The 25,248-nt window shown below is 44.2% G+C and overlaps 1 protein-coding gene across 3 annotated transcripts in view; it reads left to right on the top strand.

The window, feature by feature from the left end:
* Positions 1-25,248, top strand: part of lca5 (lebercilin LCA5) — a 171,803-nt gene that overhangs the window by 144,038 nt on the left and 2,517 nt on the right. The window contains exons 8-9 of one of the 3 annotated variants that reach the window (XM_070885583.1): positions 1,029-1,391; positions 2,290-3,937. In XM_070885583.1, coding sequence (XP_070741684.1) covers positions 1,029-1,391; positions 2,290-2,429 — 503 coding nt within the window. In that variant the 3' untranslated portion in view covers positions 2,430-3,937. Of the gene's footprint in view, positions 1-1,028; positions 3,938-25,248 lie in introns of those variants that run through there. The other 2 variants (XM_070885585.1, XM_070885582.1) reach the window with 2 other exon arrangements.

Raw genomic sequence — 25,248 nt, forward strand, 5'->3', positions numbered from 1 at the left:
ACAGTTTTAAAAAATTTGTTCCTGGGATGTGGGCGTCACTAACAAGGCCAGCATTTATTGCCCATCCCTAATTGCTCTTCAGAAGGTGGTGAGCCGCCGCCTTGAACTGTTGCGGTCTGTGTGGTGAAAGTACTCCCACAGTGCTATTGGGGAGGGAGTTCCACGTGAGGACTTTAGGAGGACTTTGTCAGACTGGTTAAATGGGTACACATAGCAAATTAAATTTAATGCAGAGAAGTGTGAAGTGATGAATTATGGAAGGAAAAATGAGGAGAAGCAAAAAAAACTACATGGTACCATTTTAAAGGAGGTACAGGAACAGAGACACCTGGGGGTTTACATACACAAATCTTTGAAAGTGGCAGGACAGGCTGTTAAAAATGCAAACCGGATCCTTGTCTTTATAAATAGAGGCATAAAGTACATAAGCAAGGAAGTCACGGTAAACCTTTATAAATCACTGGTTAGTATGGTGTTCAATTCTGGGCACCACACTTTAGGAAAGATGTCCAGCTTTGGAGAGGATGCAGAGGAGATTTACTAGATTGATATCTGGAACAGGGGACTTCAGTTATGTGGAGCAACTAGTGAAGCTGGGATTGTTCTCCTTAGAGCAGAGGAGATTTAATGGAGGTGTTCAAAATTATGAAGCGTTTTGATAGAGTAAATAAGAAGAAACTCTTTCTGTGCTGTATTGTTCTAAAATTTATCCTTCAAACAACACCTAAAACCAGATGATCTGGTCATTGATTTTATTGCTGTTAGTTGGAGCTTGCTGTGTGCAAATTGGCTGCTGCGTTTCCTACATTATAGCAGTGACTACTATTTCAAATTGGCTATAAAACACTTTGGGACATCCTGAGGTTGTAAAAGGTGCTATATAAGAGTCGTTTTTTTTGTTCTTTTATGATTAAATTTAATTTGGCGAATTTAAGATTTGTACAAGAGTCAAATGGTTGCACATTATTTTGTCCAGAATTAGAGACCAGGAAATTGATATCACCATAAGCTGTTTTTTGCATTTGCAGAATGGGAGTGGGAAGAGCAGGAAAAGAAAAGAAGAGAGGAGAAAGAGAAAGAAAGGAGAGGAAAGGAAACCATATTAAGAGAGGATGAGCACCAAAACTTGGACAAAATGGACGAGAAACGCAAAAAAGAAATTCTGTTGGCAAAGATGCGAGAGATTGATGAAGAGGCCAATGGAAATTCCTTGTTCTCTCCGCACGAAAACACTTCATACCTATTTTCCACAGAAATGTCCAATGGCCATTACTCCCCAGAACGATCACGAAAAACTAACAACTTTCCCGAATCAGTGGAGAATACACCAACAGAGGGTTATGGTCGCAAAAGTAATAAGACCACGGATTTCAGTGACGAGCTGAGCTTTGGTACGTACGCACCCTCCTTTGGGAAAGGGACTGGGAGGCCTGGACTGGTAGATCAGAAGAGCAGTGGCAAGGACAAACAAATTAATGGCCATTATGACCTTTCTGTTAAAGACAAAAAGTCTAATTTGATGGAGCAGTTATTTGGTTCTGGAGCTACCACTGGCTTCATATCTAAGGAGGAGGATTTAATAATATCTCCTACTATACACAAACCTAATTGGGATAACAACCCTTTCCCTTGGGAAAAAACAAGCACACTTGCAAAGAAAAATGAGAATGGTGACACCATCTCTTGTGATGGCATCATCGGCTCCAATCGCCACTGCTCCAAATACACATCAATTAAGCCAGCAGTAAAAGCAATTGATTCACTGGAAGATGAATTAGAAGAAGTAGTATTGTAAAAATAAAAAGTTCAAAAGATGTAATTTACAATCAAGCTCATTCACAAGACATTACAGGTATCAAAATGTTCAAATTCACATAACTAACACACACAAAACTTTCCAAAATATGAACAAATGCACTGATTAATTTAGCAATGTGTTGCAAGTGGGAGTGTAAGACATTAATTCCATAAATATAAAATATCTTTCCCTTGTTATTTCCAAAGTTCCTAAATTAATAATTTATAAAATGCCTACTGTTTAAAGATACATTCCTCCAGTTTGAGTGTACATTGTCTTACCTCCCTTCCATGCTATTGAATAGCTAACCTGATTTATGTTCTAAATAAGCACTTCTACATTGTTTACTTGTTCCTGTCTTAGGAAAGTGATGCTTGTGTACTACTCTTCCCCCTTTATATTTGTTGTTGGATGTTGGTTTCCAAAGGACTGTCAGATTCTGTTAGAGGCCCAATTAAATCCTCTAATTCCCCCATTCTATCTCCCACCAGGAAAACCTTGCCTAATATGTCCAGTCACTGTAGGAGTAACAACAATTATGCTCCAATGTATTGTTAAATCAGAGGATGTCATGCTGAAACTTTCAATTTTGCACTACCCTGGTCAAACAACACCTTGTGTCCAGTTTTGATCACTAAGGCAATACTCATACTTGGAGGTGACATAGAGAAGGTCCTTAGTATTAGCTGATTGAATTATTGAAGAAACTTGGGCTCTTCAGTTCTGGAGGATGCTGACTGAAAAGGGACCTTAAGAGATGTTGATAAGATTTGAAATGGAATGGAAAAGGCAAGTTTGGAGCAATATGCTGATGGGTCGAATAGACTGTATTTGCTGTAAATTCAATATTCAGTACCATAAAAGTAGAACAAGGGGAACACAGGTTTAAGCAAGTGAAAGACAAATTTTAGGCCATTGTTAGGAAACTACAAAGACTGATTGACACAATGAAGGGATTTCCAGGTAGGACAGCAGAGATAAAACCCAGGAGTTATTTAAGAGACAATTGGATGCTCTGATAGTGGATGCTATGATGGCGGGGGGAACTATAGGTTTTAATTTGAATGGGTGGATGGACTAAGATTGGTTGATTGGCTTTGTCTCATCCCTGACTTTTCTTATGATCTTGTGTGTCTCAGTTATAGCACATGGGCATAGTTTTGATAGCGCATTCCCAAAATGGAATTAACCTCCAATCCCTGTTCTGTTCTTCATTTCGGAAGCTCACTGACAATTTCACCAATCTGAATTAATTCATAGATATCTATAAATATATTTTGTATACTGTAATATAGGGGGCATTTTTCTGGATCTGTGTCCAGGTGCACAGGATCGCACCATTAATTTATTTGGAAGGAAAATAAGGGTGGGTTCCTCTACAGGTTTGTGTTCAACCGACCGATTTTCTGATATTCACTGAGCTCGGTCGCTCCAGAAAAATCTCCCCCAATACGCGTTATGAAGTGAATAACTACTGGGGGGAAATGCCAAAATGCATTCAAAACAAAAAGTCATTGTTATTTGGACCAAACTGCAAAACAAAAGGTAAAGGCCAAGAGCAGAGCAAGTTGCAATGTAAATGCATTGATCTCTTTAAAGTGCTTAACGATCTGGTTGGTTTAATGTATTTTATAAGGTAACTGTTTTCTAGAGCCAACGAATGTATCTGTCATGTGAGATGCCATCATTTGAGTAAAGATTTTATGTGCAAAAGAGAAAAGGATTTTGACTTGTCTATTAATTTTAAATCATGCTGTGTAGCACTTGCCATCCAGGTGGCCAACAGCATTGCAAGCCATAATTGTCTTGAAGGAACTTGCTAGTATTTTTTTATTATTTTAACAAGTGGTATTTTCTTAGAATAATTATTGGCAACTGTGAAGGTCTGCTAGATAAAGTGTTCATTTTATTATCTATTGTAACCATTGAAAAATACAGTTCAAAATAGTCTGTTGGTAACTGCAAAATCATTATTTTATCTTTTAGGCACTGTTTGATTAGTTCTTAACAATGGACACAGTTTCAAAAACTGCTTGCCTATTAATTACTGCGTATATTGATTGATGCACAATTTCCAGTGAATATGTCAAGTAGTTTTAAATGCTTATTTATTGGCACATTGTATTTTTATACTGTTTTAAATCATTTGTTAATTTCTGCTTACCTCAGTATAATGCTACACATTATATAATATGATCTTGAAAATAAATTTTAATTGTGAGTTGTACTATATAATTTGTTTTCCTGTTTTATTGTTCTAGTTGACTTTATTAGATAATTTAAACATACCTTAAATACAGAATTACTGTCTATCTAGGATGGAAGTTACTGGTAAGTTCAACACTGAACAGTTTAACATACACAAGACCCATTGATTCTTCTCTCGCTTTTGATTAAGAATGACACTTTCATTATGTGGCTGTCTGAGTTACCTCTCTGTTACAATTCGCCTAAGTATATTGTGTCCGAAGAGAGCAAATGCATGAACGACCTGCTTATTAATGGCAAAGAAGGGTGCAGTCGATTAGCTAATCAGGCAAGAACCCAATACGGGATTAGGAAGAACTCTACCTTCCAGCACACAACGGAACCCTGCAATCTAATTTATAGGGTCTCTGCTACTTCTTTCCTTTTTTATCTCAGGATCCTTGGATGTGTCACATCAAGCCCTGACGCTTTGTTCTTCAGCTTAACTAACTTTTCCAATACTTTCAGTTTTATGTATTTCATTTTTGACTAATTCAGGATTTATACCCCAATATTCTTTTGTAATCACGGAGCCAAAGTACTTTTAAATCTCCATACCAATTTCCATTTATTTTCTATTAACTCACTGTTGTCTCTTCTCATTGACCTTCACTCACCATCTTGTATTCCTGTTGTTCTTCTGATATAGCTCTTACCTCCGAACCCCAAGATCTGAGGACTGCAGACTTGATCGCATCTGCTGCACAGCTAGTCTTCTCGTCCTATGCCAAATCTGGCATGACCACGTTATTGTTGCACTTCCCACACCAAGGCCAAATTCTCCTATTAGTCTGTACAGGTTGTTTCTTGCCTCTAATCTCATCTTTAACACACAGTGCAAGGAGCTCCTGCATTTCTTTGTCTCCAAGACCAAGACCAGCTGCCCCCCTCCCCATCCCCAGAGTAAGTTATTTTTACTCAATCATATGTAATTTATACTTATTTGTCTATTTGTTGTGATTCTACAGCAAAATCAGAATTGCAAATGTAGCTTTTGTATAAATAGATTTTTTAGAATGAATCATTGTAGGATTTCCACCAACACAGCAGAAATTTTCAGAGACATCCTGCCCACTAGCAATCCAAATTGGAAATTCGGGTGCACATTACAATTTTCCGCCCAGCACGTGCCCGAATTTCTGATGTGCACTGTCGCCAGGTGAAGCTCACCTCTGGCAGTGCAGACTCGTAGAAGCCCAGCAACAAAACAGTGGAACTTAATAAAAAAAGAAATAGGAACAGGAGTAGACCATACGGCCCCTCGAGCCTGCTCCGCCATTCAATAAGATCATGGCTAATCTGATCATGGACTCAGCTCCACTTCCCCACCCGCTCCCCATAACCCCTTATCGTTTAAGAAACTGTCTATTTCTGTCTTAAATTTATTCAATGTCCCAGCTTCCACAGCTCTCTGAGGCAGCGAATTCCACAGATTTAAAACCCTCTTGAGAGAAGAAATTTCTCCTCATCTCTGTTTTAAATGGGCAGCCCCTTATTCTAAGATCGTGCCCTTTAGTTCCAGTCTCCCCCATTAGTGGAAACATCCTCTCTGCATCCACCTTATCAAGCCCCCTCATAATCTTACACGTTTCAATAAGATCACCTCTCATTCTTCTGAATTTCAATGAGTAGAGGCCCAAGCTACTCAACCTTTTCTCATAAGTCAACCCCCTCAACCCCGGAATAACCTGGTGAACCTTCTCTGAACTACCTCCAAAGCAAGTATATCCTTTCGTAAATATGGAAACCAAAACTGCACGTAGTATTCCAAGTGTGTTCACACCAATACCTTATATAGCTGTAGCAAGACTTCCCTGCTTTTATACTCCATCCCCTTTGCAATAAAGGCCAAGATACCATTGGCCTTCCTGATCACTTGCTGTACCTGCATACTATCCTTTTGTATTTCATGCACAAGTACCCCCAGGTCCCGCTGTACTGCGGCACTTTGCAATCTTTCTCCATTTAAATAATAACTTGCTCTTTGACTTTTTTCTGCGAAAGTGCATGACCTTACACTTTCCAACATTATACTCCACCTGTCAAATTTTTGCCCACTCACTTAGCTTGTCTATGTCCTTTTGCAGATTTTTTTGTGTCCTCACACATTGCTTTTCCTTCCATCTTTGTATTGTCAGCAAACTGGCTATGTTACACTCAGTCCCTTCTTCCAAGTTGTTAATATAGATTGTAAATAGTTGGGGTTCCAGCATTGATCCCTGCGGCAACCCACTAGTTACTGGTTGCCAACCAGAGAATGAACTATTTATCCCAACTCTCTGTTTTCTGTTAGTTAGCCAATCTGTCGGATGCCTACAGACATCCTTATGACAAATGAAGGCCTCCAGTATTTCAAGAAAGTATTGAATTAGCTTAACAGAAGCTAAAGTATATGTAGCAGAACAAATTTAGTCTAATTTAGCGGCTGTGGTGAAATATTAGATTGATAATTAAAAGTTCCGTTATATTGTGCTTTTGGAGCAAAGTGAGTGGACAGTACAGAGTTCTACTGTTTGCTCTCTGACTGCAGGTTATAACAAAAATGGAATATTTTGGTCTGATGCATTTTCTTTTCCTCCTGTGATGGTAAATGTAGTTTACAAACCTAGATTCACTTACAGTAAAAGCCCCAATCTATTCAATATTCAAAAAGCAAAGAGTAGGAGTAAATGGGTACTTTTTAGAATGGCAGGCAGTGACTAGTGGGGTACCGCAAGGTTCTGTGCTGGGGCCCCAGCTGTTTACATTGTACATTAATGATTTAGACGAGGGGATTAAATGTAGTATCTCCAAATTTGCGGATGACACTAAGTTGGGTGGCAGTGTGAGCTGCGAGGAGGATGCTATGAGGCTGCAGAGTGACTTGGATAGGTTAGTTGAGTGGGCAAATGCATGGCAGATGCAGTAGAATGTGGATAAATGTGAGAGGTTATCCACTTTGGTGGTAAAAACAGAGAGACAGACTATTATCTGAATGGTGACAGATTAGGAAAAGGGGAGGTGCAACGAGACCTGGGTGTCGTGGTACATCAGTCATTGAAGGTTGGCATGCAGGTACAGCAAGCGGTTAAGAAAACAAATGGCATGTTAGCCTTCATAGCGAGGGGATTTGAGTACAGAGGCAAGGAGGTGTTACTACAGTTGTACAGGGCCTTGGTGAGGCCACACCTGGAGTATTGTGTACAGTTTTGGTCTCCTAACATGAGGAAGGACATTCTTGCTATTGAGGGAGTGTAGCGAAGGTTCACCAGACTGATTCCCAGGATGGCGGGACTGATATATGAAGAAAGACTGGATCAACTGGGCTTGTATTCACTGGAGTTCAGGTGAATGAGAGGGGATCTCATAGAAACATTTAAAATTCTGACAGGTTTAGACAGGTTAGATGCAGGAAGAATGTTCCCAATGTTGGGGAAGTCCAGAACCAGGGGCCACAGTCTAAGGATAAGGGGTAAGCCATTTAGGACCGAGATGAGGAGAAACTTCTTCACCCAGAGAGTGGTGAACCTGTGGAATTCTCTACCACAGAAAGTTGTTGAGGCCAATTCACTAAATATATTCAAAAAGGAGTTATTTTAGATGTAGTCCTTACTACTAGGGGGATGAAGGGGTATGGCGAGAAAGCAGGAATGGGGTACTGAAGTTGCATGTTCAGCCATGAACTCATTGAATGGCGGTGCAGGCTCGAAGGGCCGAATGGCCTACTGCACCTATTTTCAATGTTTTAATACACAACAGCTCGAGGAACAGATGGGTTGAGTTACACATATGCAAGTTATAGCAATAACCCGAATTTCCTTTGCATTGGAGCTAATGGAAAGGAAATTCGGGCGGGGTGTATAACATCCCTCTAATTTTATATCGGCTAATCTGGTTCATTGTGTTCCTAAATGGTGTTCCAAACAGGTGACACCAGCAGCAATCACCAGCTATTCTGTTCACCAGTATACTGTGGATCTTATTTGAATTACAGATTGAACCTCTCAAATCCGGTACTCTCTGCTCCGGCATCATACCTGGCGGGTGGGGGTGGAGAGGGGGGAAGCGCGCACGTGCATAACGCGGCTGGGTCATTGACAGTAGCGTTGCCAGCAGTACCCAAGTAGGTTACCTGGCACACTGCAAGGACGTTGCAAAAGGGGCCAATCAGGCTTTGGATGTTAAAGGGGTGGTGGCCAGCTGTTCCTAAAACAAATGGCCAATTTTCTTCTGCATCCCATTGCTGCATTGAACGCGGGGTCCGTGCCGCTGAAATAAATCGTTCCGCCTCCACTCCAGCGCTCCCCCAAACACCCCCTCCACCCGCGGCAACGGTTGCTGCGCAAATCCCGCCTCAGGGTCGGACGCCATCTTGTCAGGCAACGTTCAACAAAGTAGCACGGAGAAGGAGCTTGGCGTGAGTTTTGGAGCCAGACCGTGGCGGAGGCAGTATGGGGCATGAGCGCTGTCATCAGAACCCGGCAAGTCAAGGGTCGGCGTGATGTCCCGTGGTCCAGCACAGGCCAGGTCCCAAGGCTGCCGGATTAGAGAGGTTCAACCTGTATATGTTTAATTTGCTGCTGTGAGCAAGCACTATTTTGAATTCTGTGAAAGGCTATTGCAGTTATGACAAATACACTTTTAATATCCTTTGTTCCGATCGATTGTCAAAGAACTTGAACGTTATATCTGAGGCTGACTCCCTCTCAGTCACGTCAGAGATATGGGCTCATCAGAGACTCCGTGGTTGCAAGCTGCTGGGTGAGATTAATCATGCTTCGCAGTTCAGTTTTATATTGAGAAGTTAGCATAGAGAGGCACCTGTGTTGTTTTTGATAGTCCGAGGAGAAAAAAGAAAGTGTGCAGCTACTGTAAATCTAAAGTTTATATTTAAAATAATTCAGTTATCCATTCAAAGTTCAATGAATCTGATTAGTAATTTACAGCCGAAACCACTGACTGGTCTAATGACTTGCTTTGAATTTCTGATTCTAAGATTATCATGTGATCCTCACATGTCGTATGCTGCTACACCAGTAGATGGCAATGTTGCACCGCATATTCTCACTATTGTGGAAGACATTTTATTTCTCATGGGTAAAAGATGATGATTTTGCAGTTATAAACATCACTCTTTCTAAGATAATAGCAACTTATACCATACATACTGTCTCTAAACTAGGCCCCCAAGCACAGCTAGTGAGAGACTGGCTGCTTGGAGACCAGAGCTATTCCCTGCACATGTGGCTTATGACTCCTGTCAGGAACCCACAGTTGGTGACTGAACTGTGCAACAATCAGCTCCATGACTTGACTAGAGTCCTCATCGAGCATACCATGGGGGTCCTCATGTTCCATTCCTATTGCAGACCACGTGAGTCATAGTCAGACCTGTGGTTAAAATGGCATGCACATCCTGATGATGTAATTCGGACTACCATTTAAATTAGGCCCCTGCCCCTGCTATCGGGTTGCAGTTCAGCACTCCCGCTGATCTGCAGGAGAGCAGACTACTCAATCCATGACCTGACTGATGCCCCTATCCATTCATTCTCCCAGCTTGTCCAAGGTGGAGGAGATGGTTGAACCCAGCACCTGTTTGGCCCCAGTGTGAGCATCCCTGAGAGATGCTATTACAGGAATGGAGGGGGGTGGTGCTGTGGGGGGGGTTATTTGCATCACATTCCTGACATGTTCCCACACCATTTTTATTTAGCTGACAGGAAGGACGCCCACAACAGAGAAGCAGGGGCCTAATTTAAATGGCAGTGTCGCATCCAAATGACATCATCAGGATGTGCACGCCATTTAACCGCATGTCCGACTGACTCGCATGGTCTGCAGCCTGCCAGAAAAAGCTGGTGGCAGAAAGTGCTTTTCCTTGTCCACAAAGAGACCTTGGGCCTCCCCTGCCCTGGGCTACCCACCCTGACTCTGGATTGCAGACTTACCAACATTCTCCCCCCCCCCCCCCCCCCCCCCAATACCTATTTATCTTGCCAGTGACTCTTTCCGTGGGTACCCCAGCAGTGGCCTGACCCTCCCCCCCCCATTTTGACTCCCACCCACTGGTGGTGACGTCATTTCTGCTGGCTTCGGGCAAGTGTCAGAGCTTGAGCATGTAACCGAGGCCTGGGAGATAACATCTCCTGGGCTTTGCCTCTCCAGCGAGGGCGATTGGTCCACCTGCTTCTGTCCCCATACCCCCGATTCCTGTTCCAAGCAAAAATCAGCTCTTTAGATTATGAAATGCCTTTTTAAGGCTGAAGTTGAATGGTATATTGAGATCGTAAGGCTATCAGCTGTTTTTGTATCTTTTACACCTCCAGAGGTTGCTATCAGTGTTCCTTTCTGTCTCCTAATCTTTTTGTCCTTGTACTGAAATTATTGGTGGCCGTGTCTTCAGCTGCCAAGACCCTAAGCTCTGGAATTCTCTTCCTAAACCTCTCCGCATCTCCACTTCTCCTCCTTTTAAGATGCTCCTAAAAACCTACCACTTTAACCAAGCTTTTTTCTCTCCCTCTGTAAAGCAACTTGCCACTAAATAAATGCAAGTTGCTGTTGCTTGGAAGAGATGTAGTGAGTGAAGGTATGTGATAGGAAGTGCTGGCGGCACTGGATCAGGAGGGTCTGTGTCTTTTTCCTGCAGCACACCTCAAAGAAGAAAGGAGGAAAGATTAGACTAGTTTCCCGAAGAGCAGAGCTTAAATCCCACTTTGAGTAGGAGTGACATGAGGCTTTCAGAATATTGCTCAGAGAGAGTTAATGCAGGGTACAATAGGAAGAGAAGCAAAATTCATCACAAACCCACAACTGCTACATGACCCGCTACTTTACCACCTTTGACATGCTCAGTTGCCTCTTTCCTGAGCTTGTGAATTGCTCCCACCTCATCAAGATGAGAGATTGGGGACTTGGGGTGACTCCACCTGTTGGAAGATCTTTCTTGGCTGCTATGCGTCGTGAAAAAGAAAATTGAAAAGACCAAGTTACTTTTGGCTACCGTGACATGCAGTTCTCTCAGCATGTTGTGTATCGAAGAATGCCACGAGATTGAGTACTGTGAGCTAAACTTAGTGTGACCTTAGTCGTCTTTATTACAACTTCAGAGTGCCGAAACAACATGGCAGCCAACCTTTTATACTGGCCCTGCACGTGTGTGCAGGTGACCATTCAGACTCCAACAGTTGTGCCCTCTAGTGGCAAGTATTACATAGTTACATACATAACGCAGCATACAGCCCATAATAACACGAGAATGTAACAGTCAGTTACATACCATATGCAGATTTTTGAGGTGAAGTCACTTACCCCTAGTGAAGGAATACATGCAGGCTGGGTGGGGTAGAAAGGACACTGCACTACTTTGATGGTCAATAATTTAAGCATTTTAACAGTGTGTGGAGAGGGCATTTGAAGTGGCAGACATGCTTAGTACAGTGCATTTTTTGGAAAGTGTGGCTGGCTACTCTTGAGCTTTTTCTGGGTGTTGCAATTGGCACTCATTGCTGTGGGTGCCCCCTACCACTGCTACTGAACAGCTCTCCTGGGGGGGGGGGGGGGGTCACTGTTCCAAACAGGACTTTGCTCCTTCAGCAGTGTTCACAGCTGCATCCAGAGGTGTTGGTGGGAGCTCTGCAGTATAGTTAGCCACAGATATTTTAATACTGTTGCAGGAAAAAAAACAACTCTAATAATTACTGGCCCTTTAAGATACTTCAGACCATTAAATCCTTCAGTAGAATGCTGTTTCTTGCCCCCACCTACCCATCGACAATCAGAAGTGTTTAGAATTATAGGATAATACAGCACAGAAGGAGGCCATTCGGCCCAACATGCCTGTGTCGGATCTTTGAAAGAGCTATCCAATTACTCCCACTGCCCTGCTCTTTTCTCCATAGCCCTGCAAATTTTTCCTTGTATGCAAAGAATGTTCTTACTGGAGGAACACTCTTTACGTGTAAAGATTTCAAAAAGGATTATAATTTTCATGGGTTATACAATGCCTAAAACTATTTAATGCCCTGGTGTGAGCCCCTAGTGCCCATCTTAAGTTGCCTATTCTAGTGATCCTATGCGATGCTCCCCCAGTGACTTCAGCATGTCAGGTGGGAAACTGCTGTAGCTCAGTCAAGGGTTCTTGAGGTGCTGTTTGTCGCCAATGTTCCATTTAAGTTGCATGGTCGCGCGGCGCTCCCGAGGTCCCGCGCAGCTGGTGAGCCGGCTTTTAAATGGAAAAACTACACATGCATGTAATTTTGAATGGGCTGCACAGCCCAAAAGAAGTAGAGGGAACATTGCTGGTCGATGACCTCCAGGAGCTCGGGCTTGTAAGGGCTTGGCTGCAGATTGCAGCAACTCTGTAGCTGCCAGGGCAGTCTGGCCTTGGCTGACTTTTTGGCATCAGGTTTATATCTTCAAGTAAATATTCAATTCCATTATGAAAGTTACAATTGAATCTGCTTCCACCATCCTTTCAGGCAGTGCAATCCAGAACATACCAATATTACAAGTGTTTGTGCGTGCGTTCCAGGCATTACAATGTGTTAATGAGATTGACGCCAAAGGTTACAGCAGGGTCAGCACTCATGACGTCAGGCGGGCACCACGCGCATTGCACTGTACTTCCAGCTGAGACTGCGTCTGATCACATCACTTAAACTAGTTCATGAGTTATGAATGGAAAAGCCCAGTGGAACACCTGGACTAAATAGTGTTTGTGTTTTGTTGGCTGCAGGGGTTGCCTCACAACAGACTAGTTAGCATCTGAATGAATACAGAGCCAGTAAGTGGAAGGTTCTGGTCTTGTGTGTAATTTCTAGTGTTCAGCCAACTAAGCAGGTGGTACAAATGGCCAATACATGGGAGCTAATTAACTAACAGAAAACAAGTTGGCATTTGAAAAGAAACAGAGGTACAATGCAAAAACATGTGGGCATTCGTGAAATAGGTTGTGTGCTTCCCAGTTTAGAAAACTCTTGTGACAGAACTGATGAAAAGGAAGAGCTATCAATTTTCCTGCCAAACACAGACTTCAGCCGTCAAATTTGAAGCTTATTGCAAGTTGCTGATGGATGAGTTGAGTGAATGGCAGCAGGACAGATACTGAATTAGTAGACACATCGGGGTCAAAATTCGGTCCTGCCATTTTTGAGGCGGTGTCACCGACTGAGTGCTGATTGCGTTAGGTGCAGGCTCAAACTGCCAAATTCAGTTTTTACGGCCAAAGATGAGAGAGCAGCGCTAAAAAGTGGCGTTGCACACTCATCCTCAGCGCCAATGGAGCGGGAGCTCAGAAGGCCAACTCAATCTTGCAACGGGAGGCATGTTGGTTGAAGAAACAGGAAGAAAAAATAAAACTTCTCTGACCCATACTCACACTTCCCCACTGTTACAACTAATTAAAAGATGCAGAAATAAATAAATAAATAAATAAATAAACTTACCTTGCTCTGTGGGTGATTTCGTCCGAGATCCGCTGTGTACTCAGCACTTTTTTCAGGCTGTAAGAATGTCAGCAGGGAAGGCCGCCATGGAGGCTAAATATCGCGAGAACGGCGCCAATGACCTCACCATGCAGCATTACCTCTTGGCACCTCTACCAAAGACCCAACTGAATTTCTCTGGAGGCGTGGACACCGCTTACCACTGAGGGTAGGACTTTGCCGCCCGTTTGCCGCCTCCCGTTGGCGGTAAAGGGTGGCGTTAGAAACGGAATTGCGACCTCATCGATTAGTCAAAGCAGCAAGTTATTCTTAATATTTAAATAGCCCCATGTTTAAGAATACAGGTGCAGCGTCCCGAATCCGGAACTCCGAAAACCGGACATTTTGCGCATCGCAGATGGAGCCATCCGGAATTCTGAATTATTGTCTGAAAACCGGATAGTTTGCACATCCCAGATGGAGTCGTCCGGAATTATTGTCCAAAAACCAGACATTTTTGAGGCGGCCAAGATGGCGACATCGGGCAGTGAGGGATGAGGAAACAAGTAAAAAATCACGGTGGTGGGAATTGGCAAGGAACGGTGTGAATCGGCGAGCGGCGAGGTCCAAAATCTGGCAAAATCCAAAATCTGGCATCGACTTGATTTTCTTGTCTGAAATCTGGAAAAACCCAAAAAACGGATTTCGGACGTTGTACCTGTATTAAACTTATGCTATATCATTAATTATGAGTTCCAATGTGAAGCTCTGAAATTATAATATGAACATTCCAGAGCATGGTTCCAGGGCAATTGTGTTTGAAAACATCCCATTGTGACAGTATCTTTGCTGAGTGTTGCCTTTATCCTGTTGAAATTTTGTGCAGTATTCATACGAAATTCCTCTGCTATTTTAATGAAGGTGTTAATCTGTTTAAAATAAATAAGTCAATACTTTCGCTAAAATAGCTGAGAAAAGAATGTACTACATAAGAACATAAGAAATAGGAGCAGGAGTAGGCCACCTGGCCCCTCGAGCCTGCTCCGCCATTTAATAAGATCATGGCTGATCTGATCATGGACTCAGCTCCACTTCCCTGCCCGCTCCCCATAACCCTTTATTCCCTTATCGCTCAAAAATCTGTCTACCTCTGCCTTAAATATATTTAATGACCCAGGCTCCACAGCTTTTTGGGGCGGAAAATTCCATAGATTTACAACCCTCAGAGAAGAAATTCCTCCTCATCTCAGTTGTAATGGGTGGCCCCTTATTCTGAGACTATATAGTGTCCCCTAGTTTTAGTTTCCCCTATGAGTGAAAATATCCTCTCTGCATCCATCTTGTCGAGCCTCCTTATATGTTTCAATAAGATCACTTCTCATTCTTTCGAACTCCAATGAGTATAGGCCCAAACTACCTTCATAAGTCAACCCCCTCATCTCCAGAATCAACCTAGTGAACCTTCTCTGAACTGCCTCCAATGCAAGTATATCCTTCCTTAAATACGGAGACCAAAACTGTACGCAGTACTCCAGGTGTAGCCTCACCAATACCCTGTACAGTTGCAGCAGGACTTCTCTGCTTTTATACTCTATCCTCTTTGCAATAAAGGTCAACATTCCATTTGCCTTCCTGATTACTTGCTGTACCTGCATACTAACTTTTTGTGATTCATGCACAAGGACCCCCAGGTCTCTCTGTACTGCAGCACTTGGCAATTTTTCTTCATTTAAATTATAATTTGCTTTTCTATTTTTTCTGCCAAAGTGGATAACCTCACATTTTCCCACATTATACTCCATCTGACAAATTTTTGCCCACTCACTTAGTCTGTCTATATCACTTTGCAGATTTTTTGTATCTAAATTATTGATACTCAACAGTGCAATTCCAAGCATATCGTTTTGCTGTATATGCACACTGGGAGTCCGCCGCTGGCTCTATATTTGACTTTTCCAAGCTGAGATATCCGAGACTATAGAAATTGTGGGGCACAGTAAATTAAGACAAAATTAATTGACTTGAGGCTGTATCAGCCTGATTCAATGAGTTCACAACATAAAGCTGCCCACAATCTGGCACAGATTAGTTCTAAATTGGCAATTTTAATTGGAAAGGCTATAAGAACGGTTGATGTAGGAGTTGTAAAAAAATGATATTACTACAGTAGGGAGTGTTCCTCTGATTGGCAGAAAAGTACATTGTTGGATCGATTTTTCAAATTGATGTGGGAATGCTCAGTACTAATTCCAAACACCAGCAAATTGAAATCCAACCATTTACAGCTGTTCTATGAGATCCCCTCTCATCCTTTTAAACTCCAAAGTATAAAGGCCCAGTTGATCCAGTCTCTCCTCATATGTCAGTCCTGCCATCCCGAGAATCAGTCTGGTGAATCTTCGCTCCACTCCCTCAATAGCAAGAACGTCCTTCCTCAGATTAGGAGACCAAAACCGAACACAATATTCCAGGTGAGGCCTCACCAAGGCCCTGTACAACTGCAGTAAGACCTCCCTGCCCCTATACTCAAATCTCCTCGCTATGAAGGCCAACATACCATTTGCCTTCTTCACCGCCTGCTGTACCTGTATGCCAACTTTCAGTGACTGATGAACCATGCCACCCAGGTCTCGTTGCACCTCCCCTTTTCCTAATCTGCCGCCATTCAGATAATATTCTGTCTTTGCGTTTTTGCCCCCAAAGTGGATAACCTCACATTTATCCACATTATACTGCATCTGCCATGCATTTGCCCACTCACCTAACCTGTCCAAGTCACCCTGCAGTCTCTTAGCATCCCCCTCACAGCTCACACCGCCACCCAGTTTAGTGTCATCTGCAAACTTGGAGATATTACACTCAATTCCTTCATCCAAATTATTGATGTATATTGTAAAGAGCTGGGGTCCCAGCACTGAGCCCTGCGGCACTCCACTAGTCACTGCCTGCCATTCTGAAAAGAACCCATTTATCCCGACTCTCTGCTTCCGGTTTGCCAACTAGTTCTCTATCCACGTCAGTACATTACTCCCAATACCATGTGCTTTGATTTTGCACACCAACCTCTTGTGTGGGACCTTGTCAAAAGCCTTTTGAAAGTCCAAATACACCACATCCACTGGTTCTCCCTTGTCCACTCGACTAGTTACATCCTCAAAAAATGCCAGAAGATTTGTCAAGCATGATTTCTCTTTCATAAATCCATGCTGACGTGAACCGATCCTGTCACTGCTCTGCAAATGTGCTGCTATTTCATCCTTAATAATTGATTCCAACATTTTCCCCACTACTGATGTCAGGCTAACCGGTCTATAATTACCCGTTTTCTCTCTTTCCCCACCTCCCCTCTCCCCCCCCCCCCTTTTAAATGAGAGAATTCCAGATTTCCACTATACTTTGTGTAAAAATGTGATTTCTGATTTCACTCCTAAATGGCCTAGCTCTAATTCCAGCCTGTAACACTTTTCTTTATCAATTAATTCCTAGAATATACACACGATGCCAATTGAATTTTATTACAGAACATATACTGTATATGAGTTTCCAAGTTATGTTATAAAACAGCGAAGAATGCTGATCTTTAAGCCACTCTTGTTGCAAAAGCAAAAGTGGCAATGAGAGTGCATCAGCATTGAATCTAAGAGCAGGGAGGTTATGCTTGAGCTGTATAAAACACCAGTTAGGCCACAGCTTAGGGTACTGTGTACAGTTCTGGTCACTGCATGCGAGCCCCAGGAGGACAGAGAAAACACTTCTAAGAAACCCTCAAAGCCTCCCTGAAAAAATGTAACATCCCCACCGACTCTTGGGAATCCCTGGCCCATGACTGCTCAAAGTGGAGAAGAAGCATTCGGAAGGCGTCAAACACTTTAAGCCTCTTCGCCGGGAGCACGTGGTAGTCAAGTACAAACAGTGTAAGGAGCGTACGACAAACCAAGCACCCCATCCACCCGTCCCTTCAACCACCACCTTCAGAGACAGAGACTGTAGATCTCGCATTGGAATCATCGGTCATCTTAGAACTCATATTAGTGTGGAAGCAAGTCATCCTCGACTCGGAGGGACTGCCTAAGAAGACGAAGAAGATTTGCTGCTAAGCAACTAGAGGCCACAGGAGCCTGGGTATTTTGTGGAGTAACAGATTTGTGTGTATGTATATTTAAAAACCTGATAGATGGTCACTCTCACAGGTTGGGGCGGCCCACAATGTGATGAATCACCATGTAGTGTAGAATTGAAGTCACATGTAGCCCAGATCAAGTATGACATTAAATGAATCATTTGGGTTTTATAACAATGGTCTTTTTCTTTCTAGTGCCAGTCTACAAATGACAATGTATTGAATTCAATTTCACATGGTGGAGAACCACAGTGCAGCTAGTGTCGGAGCAGTGAATGACTGATCGCAACTTCAGAATTTCCGCGTTTAGATATACTAAATCCTAAGTTGTGGTCAGTTTCAAAGTGGTAATAATGTCACCGCAGGTCGGGGCTATAAATAGAGCTGGAGCGCCGGGCCCTGGAACATCATCGGCCGCCCCAACCTGTGTGAGAACAGCACCGCAGGTCGGGGCTATAAATAGAGCTGGAGCGCTGGGCCCTGGAACATCATCGGCCACCCCAACCTGTGTGAGAACATCACCGCAGGTCGGGGCTATAAATAGAGCTGGAGCACTAGGCCCTGGAACAACGTGGACGAAAGTGCGGCGAATGAGGGTACGGGGCCCAGAAGAGCCAGGGGCAGCACGGGTCAGCCCACACTGCGATATGTGTGCGCACTAGGTCCGTGCAGCAAAGCAGGTCTCCAGTCATCCTGGTTAACCCTTGTCACTGGATAAAGGCCTAGTTCTGTCTAGTCCGTGTGGTGGCTGATGTGCAACTGTCACCATACATTAAAAAAATCCACGCACAGGCATCTTCTACCCCCTCAATTGGAGTACAGGACTGGAACATCGGGTCCTTCATTGAAGCATCTGTGAACTCTTGTGGAAGCAAGTCATCCCCATTCGAGGGACCACCTATGATGAGATGGTCACTCAGTAGCAGTAGCTTAGACCTCTGTTGTTTCCTGGTGTCTGTTTCCCATGGTGAGGCCTCTCGTCCTTTGCTCTGTAATAGTACAGCTCATTGACTTTCACTAGAATCATCTCTCAATTGAACCATACACCAATGTTCAACACCATGCATTCTCCAACTGCATTATTTCCAGTGCAAAATCCTCACTTGTGATATGTCAGTAAAAAGTAGTTACATTTTATTTATTTTTCAACTCAGTATGTAATGAATGCCAATTTGTCATGCTGAAAATTCTTTACATAAATTTGCAAATACAGGAATACAATATTCCTTAAAATCAAAGGAATCAAAAAGTGGCATAAAGCAAGAGAAATGAATTGTATGGTACACTTTATTAAACATTTTTTTAATCTACCTCTATGTGGCATTGCAAAAGTTGTTTTTCTGAAGTAACTCTGACAGGTACAGCTGTACGACTACGTGTTTGTAGGGTCTGCCAGTGACAACCTCTTCAATCTCAAACTTCAGTTGTGTCTGTGCAATGCTGAGTTATCAAAGGGGGGAGATTTAACCTTGGCCACCGGGCAGGAAGAGGGAAAGCAATCTGTTAAAATCGGGTGGGCGTACTTACCGGCTCCTGTCTAGTTTGACATTGCACACTTCCCAGTCAGGTGAGACTCCCACTAGAGGCAGGCAGAAACCTTATCAATGCACATTTGCAATGAAGTTAGGACTCTGATGCAATATTAACAACAAAACGCAGAAGTTCCACCCATCGGCCAACTGAGTAGGTAAAATGTGGCGGGATTGGTTCTAGGGGTTGACAGGCTGCAGACTTTAAACAGGTAATGAGCTCCAGGCACTCGGATCATTGGCATCTGTGTGCATTGGCCTTGGGACATTTTACTACTTTAAAGGCACTATATCGATACAAGTTGTTGTTGTTGTTAGTGTACTTGTTGGTGTTTGAGTGATTTCACTTTGGATATTGCTTCTTCTGTTGCTTATCTCCATTAATGAAATCAGTGAAATCTTTTTATGGGTGCTGCTCTTGCTGCCTTATACTGGTTGGAGAAAGTCAACATCCAGGTGGGGCAGCAGGCCGACCTCTGGGAAGACAGTGGATGAGGGGGCCTGCTCGCAGAAGGCCTTACCCACCCAAAAAGCTCTATAAGGCAAAGGGTGACCTTTCTAGATACATCTGAGGAGCAATGCACGAGGAGGCTGTGCTTCTTGAGGCAGGTTGTTACCAACCTCAGCAGCCTCCTGGGGTGAAACTCTGCTGCCTGCTATGCCAGTGGCTGCAAAGGTGAGCGCCACTCTGAACTTTTTTGCCTCGGGATCGTTCCATGGTGCCACCGGGAACATTTCACGCACCTTGCAGTCAGCAGTCCACAAGTGCGTCAAGGAGGTGACCAATGCACAATTCGCCAGGCCAGACCAGTACATCTCTTTCCCCATGGATGGTAACAGTCAACATGAGAGAGCCTTGGGGTTGGCAGCACTGTCTACCTTCCCTTGAGCGCAGGGCCACGATTAACTGCACTTACATTGCCATCAGGGCTCCAAAAGACCAGCCAGCTTTCGATAACGCCCAAGGGGTTTCATTCAATTCATCTGATCAGTTCCTTTTGAGCAGAACAATAGGATCATGCAGGTCTATGCCCGGTTCCCAGGCAGCTATCATGATTCATTCATCATGTGGCAAACAAACACTCTTTTCTTCCCCCCCCCCCCCCAACTTTTCCAACTTGTCAGGAATATTTGAGGATGGCTATTTGGAGACAAGGTCTGCCTCCTTCTCACATGGCTCATGAGACCCCTTTGCCGACCCACCATGCCTGAACAGCTCAGGTATAACGAGGGCCATGGCACAACAAGGAGGATCACTGAACTTACTATTATGCTCCTTTAGCAAAGGTTTGGGTGCCTTGATAGGTCTGGAGCTCTGGCTCTACAATATGCTCTGTAGAGAGTCTCCTGCACAATAGCACTATACACAGACAATTGCAGCTAGAAGAGGCAGATGGGTAAGATGAGACTTCATCTGATGAGCAACAGGAGGCCAAAGGCAAGGGAGAAATAGAGGAAGGAACAGAATTAGACCATTCAGCCCTTCGAGCCTGTTCTGCCATTCAATTAGATAATGGCTGATCTGTACCTCAACTCCATTTGATCCATATCCCTTGATACCCTTACTGAATAAAATCTGTCAATCTCAGTCTTGAAGGAAGGAGGGCCACCACAACACCTTGCAGCCAGTGATGCAAGGGATGAATTCATTGCTGAATGCTTCAGGTGAACTGCTCAGTCTCCTGCCCTAAAAAATGATACCACACCCTTCTGCCTTAATAGTCCTGCGACCAAACTCCTCACACGCTGGGAGTGAACTTCTCCACGGTCTAAGAAGTGCTGCTCAAAGCTTTCCAATACATCAAGTAGTCTAACTGTGCCTCAAGCATTTTTCTTTTCATGCCTGGGTCCCAGAGGTCTGCATCAATGACCCACTGGGAGAGGACAAGTTGGGGGCTGACCCCCGCTGGAAGCGGGTCGCACCTACCATTTTTCTTTGCGGTGGCCCATCTTGCAAAATTCAGCTCTTTGTCGTTTTTTTTCGAGCGGGCGGAAGTCGGTCATAATGGGGGCGGAAGTGGCGGCGGGAGCAGAATGTCCGCATAATGGGGGTAGAAATGGGGGCAGGACGGGCTCGCCATCACTGACAGCCATCAGCGCCGGGCTGGTGATGTCATCGCACTGTCGCGTCAACACGTTTCAGTTAAAGGGGAGAGCCGCTATGAGTGCTGTAGCTTTTTAAGTTAGGTCCACTGGGCCACCAGGGATGGTTTTGGCCGGGCCAGCGGCTTGGCATCCAAGAGGGGGTGCCACGCTTCTTGTTGGCGGCCCAGCCAAACCCAGGGGCATAATTGTTGGGTCGAGCTAGCAGTCGGCCAACAAAAAAAAAAAATAAGATGCTGGCCGTGGCTGTGCGCCCTCCCCTTTAATGGCAGCCGCACCACTATTTTACACACACTGCAAACAATGCATCGACATAAAAAACTGTTGTAAGGTTTTCCACGGTAAATTTTGCTTGCGGGACAGAACATCGGTGGTGTGCGCTTTGATGATGCACTTGGGCGGATTCGGCAGCAGCGGGGTGGTAGTGGGTACAACTGGAAAAACTACCGGGGAGAATTTCACGAGCGGCAGCTATCCAACTACAAATCGGCAGCCATTCAACACCACCACGTGGCCGCCGCTTTCCAGCGGTAACAGGCCTTATCGGAAGGCTGAATTTCGGCCCTGTTGACTCCTGACCTGTCCCTGCCACCAGTACCTGCTCCTGCTCACTTGTGCTGTGTGTGCAGGCCCCTCTAACTCGCTATATATCCTACACGGGGTGCTTGGGAGGGATAGAGAGCCTAATGGTACTTCCTCAGTAGGGCTGTCCTCCTCCGAGGTATCTTCATCATGAGCTTCTTGAATAGGTTCTTGTTGCTGAGGTGAAAGAGCAAAGGGACAACAGTTTTGATGGCAATGAGAGACTGGACAGTAATGAATGAAAGGCTTGACCATACTGCTTGAGGTTTTGAAGTCAACTGAAGGGGACATTGCTTGTGGTATATTTAATTGGGTACAAATAATGAGCAGTCACCCAGCTCATAGATGCCGCCATCTTGTCATCTCCCATGCTATTTCCTTGCTGTCCCACTCATCTCCAGTGTCCCCTGTTCCATCTGGATGGGAGCCATGACGCTGAACGCTCCTCCCCCACCACCCCCCCCTACCCCCAGCCCGCTTATTTATTTCACTGGTATTGTGTACTGTCTTCTATAGAACAAGGAGAAAATTTTTAGTGGCTACTGAGAAAGCACGTGAGCGTATGCTGGGTTTCTGCATGTAATAGATTAACCGAGACGGGGAAGGAGCAAGTTGTTAGGAGAACAGGGAGGTATTGAATGGGAAGTAAGTGGCTTGAGTATGAATTGAGGAAGGAGTCATAACAAGAGGTGCAGGTTCTGCAATTGACACCAGGTGAGAAGAGCAGGCTGTTAGTAGATGTAGTGAAGGCAGCAAGCAGCAGATGAGTGTGTGATGAGAGTGAAAATGAGAAGTGGTATAGTATGTCCTTGTGATTGAAGGCGAGGGATGTGATGCAGCAGTGGTAATTGCTCTGAACACTGGTGGAGAGAGAAGAGAGACTGTGAGCAGGTGCAATACAAGAGATGGGGAAAGGAGGAGCTGTACTCACCTTTGTTTACTTTGGGCGATCATTGAACTTCTTCCTGTACTAGATCCAGGTCCTTGGGGTGATGCTCCTGCAACTCGGTTCCTCTGCCACCTTTCTCCAGGATTTCTTTGCGAGGATGTTAGGCATCTACTTCCCACTGTGGAAAAAAACACATACCTCCTGGTCCTGACTGCTGCCAAGAATACCTCCAGGGAGGCGTCCGAAAACCTGGGGCCAATCTATCCCCTCCGTTCCAGCCATCTCCAGCATCCAGAAGAAAAAGAGATCAAAACATTATTTAAATTCAGTGAATGCAACAACCCTGAGGTGCATTTACCCTTTAAGTATGCTGCTTCAGGACTCCCACTGGAATTTGGGCATAAAGGTGGGTGGGTAGCCTGTTGCCAATGCAATTGGTTGGCCAGTCTGCCAATCAAATTACAACGAGGCCCGGGAGTTAAAATCAGCCGGGCTTCAGTCCGATGATGTCATTCAGATGTGGCAACCACCTCGACCCGCCCCCCCCCCCCCACCATGCACCAATCACAGTCTGTTAAATTTGCCCCCAAAGTTACAGACAGATTTACTCATCCATCATGCTGAGACTTTAAGAAACTCTTGAAGTTCGGAGAGATAACTCGTGATTCCTATGGTGGATTGCAGCTTCTGTAAGCCGATACAATCATTGTCAAGCTACCATTCCCTGCCTTAAGAAATAGTGGGCTGTCATTTGGTCCCAAAGCTGCATTTGGCCTCCTTGCTGCACTAGCACACTCTTAAACATCAACAATAATAGATGCATTTGTTTAGCACTTCTCACGTGTAAACATTTTGAAGCACTTTATGTTAAGGAGGAAAATAAACAGTGGATACCAAGTAGAAGGGGGAGCATAAGAATTAGGAGCAGGAGTAGGCCATTCAGCCCCTCGAGCCTGCTCCGCTATTCAATGAGATCACAGCTGATCTTCTACCTCAACTCCACTTTCCTGCACCATCCCCATATCCCTTGATTCCCTTAATATTCAAAATTCTATCATCTCTGTCTTGAATATACTCAAAGACTGAGCCTCCACAGCACTCTGGGGTAGAGAATTCCAAAGATTCACCACCCTCTAAGTGAAGAAGTTTCTCCTTACCTCAGTCCTAAATGGCCGACCCCTTATTCTGAGACTGTGACCCAGGGAAATTGAAAAATGGAGAGAACTAGGGTGTTTGAGTGTTCAGAATATATGATTTAGAGGTGGAAGAGAAGTTCAAAAGGAGCCAATTAATGTAGCTAAAACATTTTGTCCATGATCATCACTACCCTGGGACCCATTTTTATATATTCTTGAAGCGCCTTGAGATGTTTTTCTACTTTAAAGGTGCAATGCCAATGCAAGTTGTTGTTTTTCAACACATACCTGGACATGTTGGAGGAGAAATATCTTCCTTTGCTTGGTTTCACAAGACAGGTTGTCTGAGAGTTGTACCATCTGCTGCAAGATGACCTGCAGACAACATCCGGACAGGAACAGCTCTTCTTAGAGAAGTAAACATTATCAGAGCATGCCACTGCCACATGACTAGATCCTTCCAAATAACCATAGAGATAATCTGCCACTTCAAATAGTGTGCAGTGCACAACATGCAGCAGGCAAATGACAGACACTACATTTACAAGGGATAACACCTTCATCACTTTTCCTGTGGAAAGAAGGCATTCGCTGGACAGAGTGTAGGGTTCTCAGGGGCTAGATGTCACAGTTGGCACCCAAGTAGGAATCAGAACTCCTCATATCAATCCCACTGCCGACATGAACAGCAAGGTTTTGCACTCAATTAATTTGTACGGGACTATCTGACTACAGAAAAATCACTGTGCAATGTCAATGGCCATTATTGAGCAAACACCTTCATTTTGCTAACTCCTGCATCCATGCCAGCTGAACCCACTGAGAAATCCCTTAACAGCAGAGGAGGGTTCAGGCTGGAAGTTATTTGTTGTTCCATGTCTACCACCTCCATTAACAATGTGCTGTACAGCTTTGGCACAGTGAATAAATGTGCACAACGGGGAATGGGAGTGTACCATGCTTAAATAGGTACCTTTCAGAAGGTGTGGAATCTCCCAAATTTGATTTATGCCATGCTTGATGGGTCCCACAAGAATGGTATGCAAAAGTGAAAAACCCTATTTTTGCCATTCTCATAATACCAGGACTATACCTGTAATGTATTTGCTTCATGGCTCCTTTGCTTAAGAATTCATAGCAACACATTGCTATTAAGAACTAGTTGGTTTATTAACAAAGGTTTAACAATCACACTACACATTACCAGTTCATTCACTAGGCTTCACCTTTTTAGGCAGTCCCCCGAAGTCAAAGACGACTTGCTCCCACACTAATATGAGTTCTAAGGTGACTGATGAGACCAATGCACAATCTACAGTCTCTGTCACAGGTGAGGCAGATGGTGGTTGGTGGGGCGCTTGGTTTATCGTATGCATCTTCCGCTGTTTGTACTTGGCTTCCACGTGCTCCAGACGAAGAGCCTCGAAGTGTTCGGCGCCT

The sequence above is a fragment of the Pristiophorus japonicus genome, chromosome 7 (genome assembly GCF_044704955.1).
Source record: "Pristiophorus japonicus isolate sPriJap1 chromosome 7, sPriJap1.hap1, whole genome shotgun sequence".
Classification (NCBI taxonomy): domain Eukaryota; kingdom Metazoa; phylum Chordata; class Chondrichthyes; family Pristiophoridae; genus Pristiophorus; species Pristiophorus japonicus.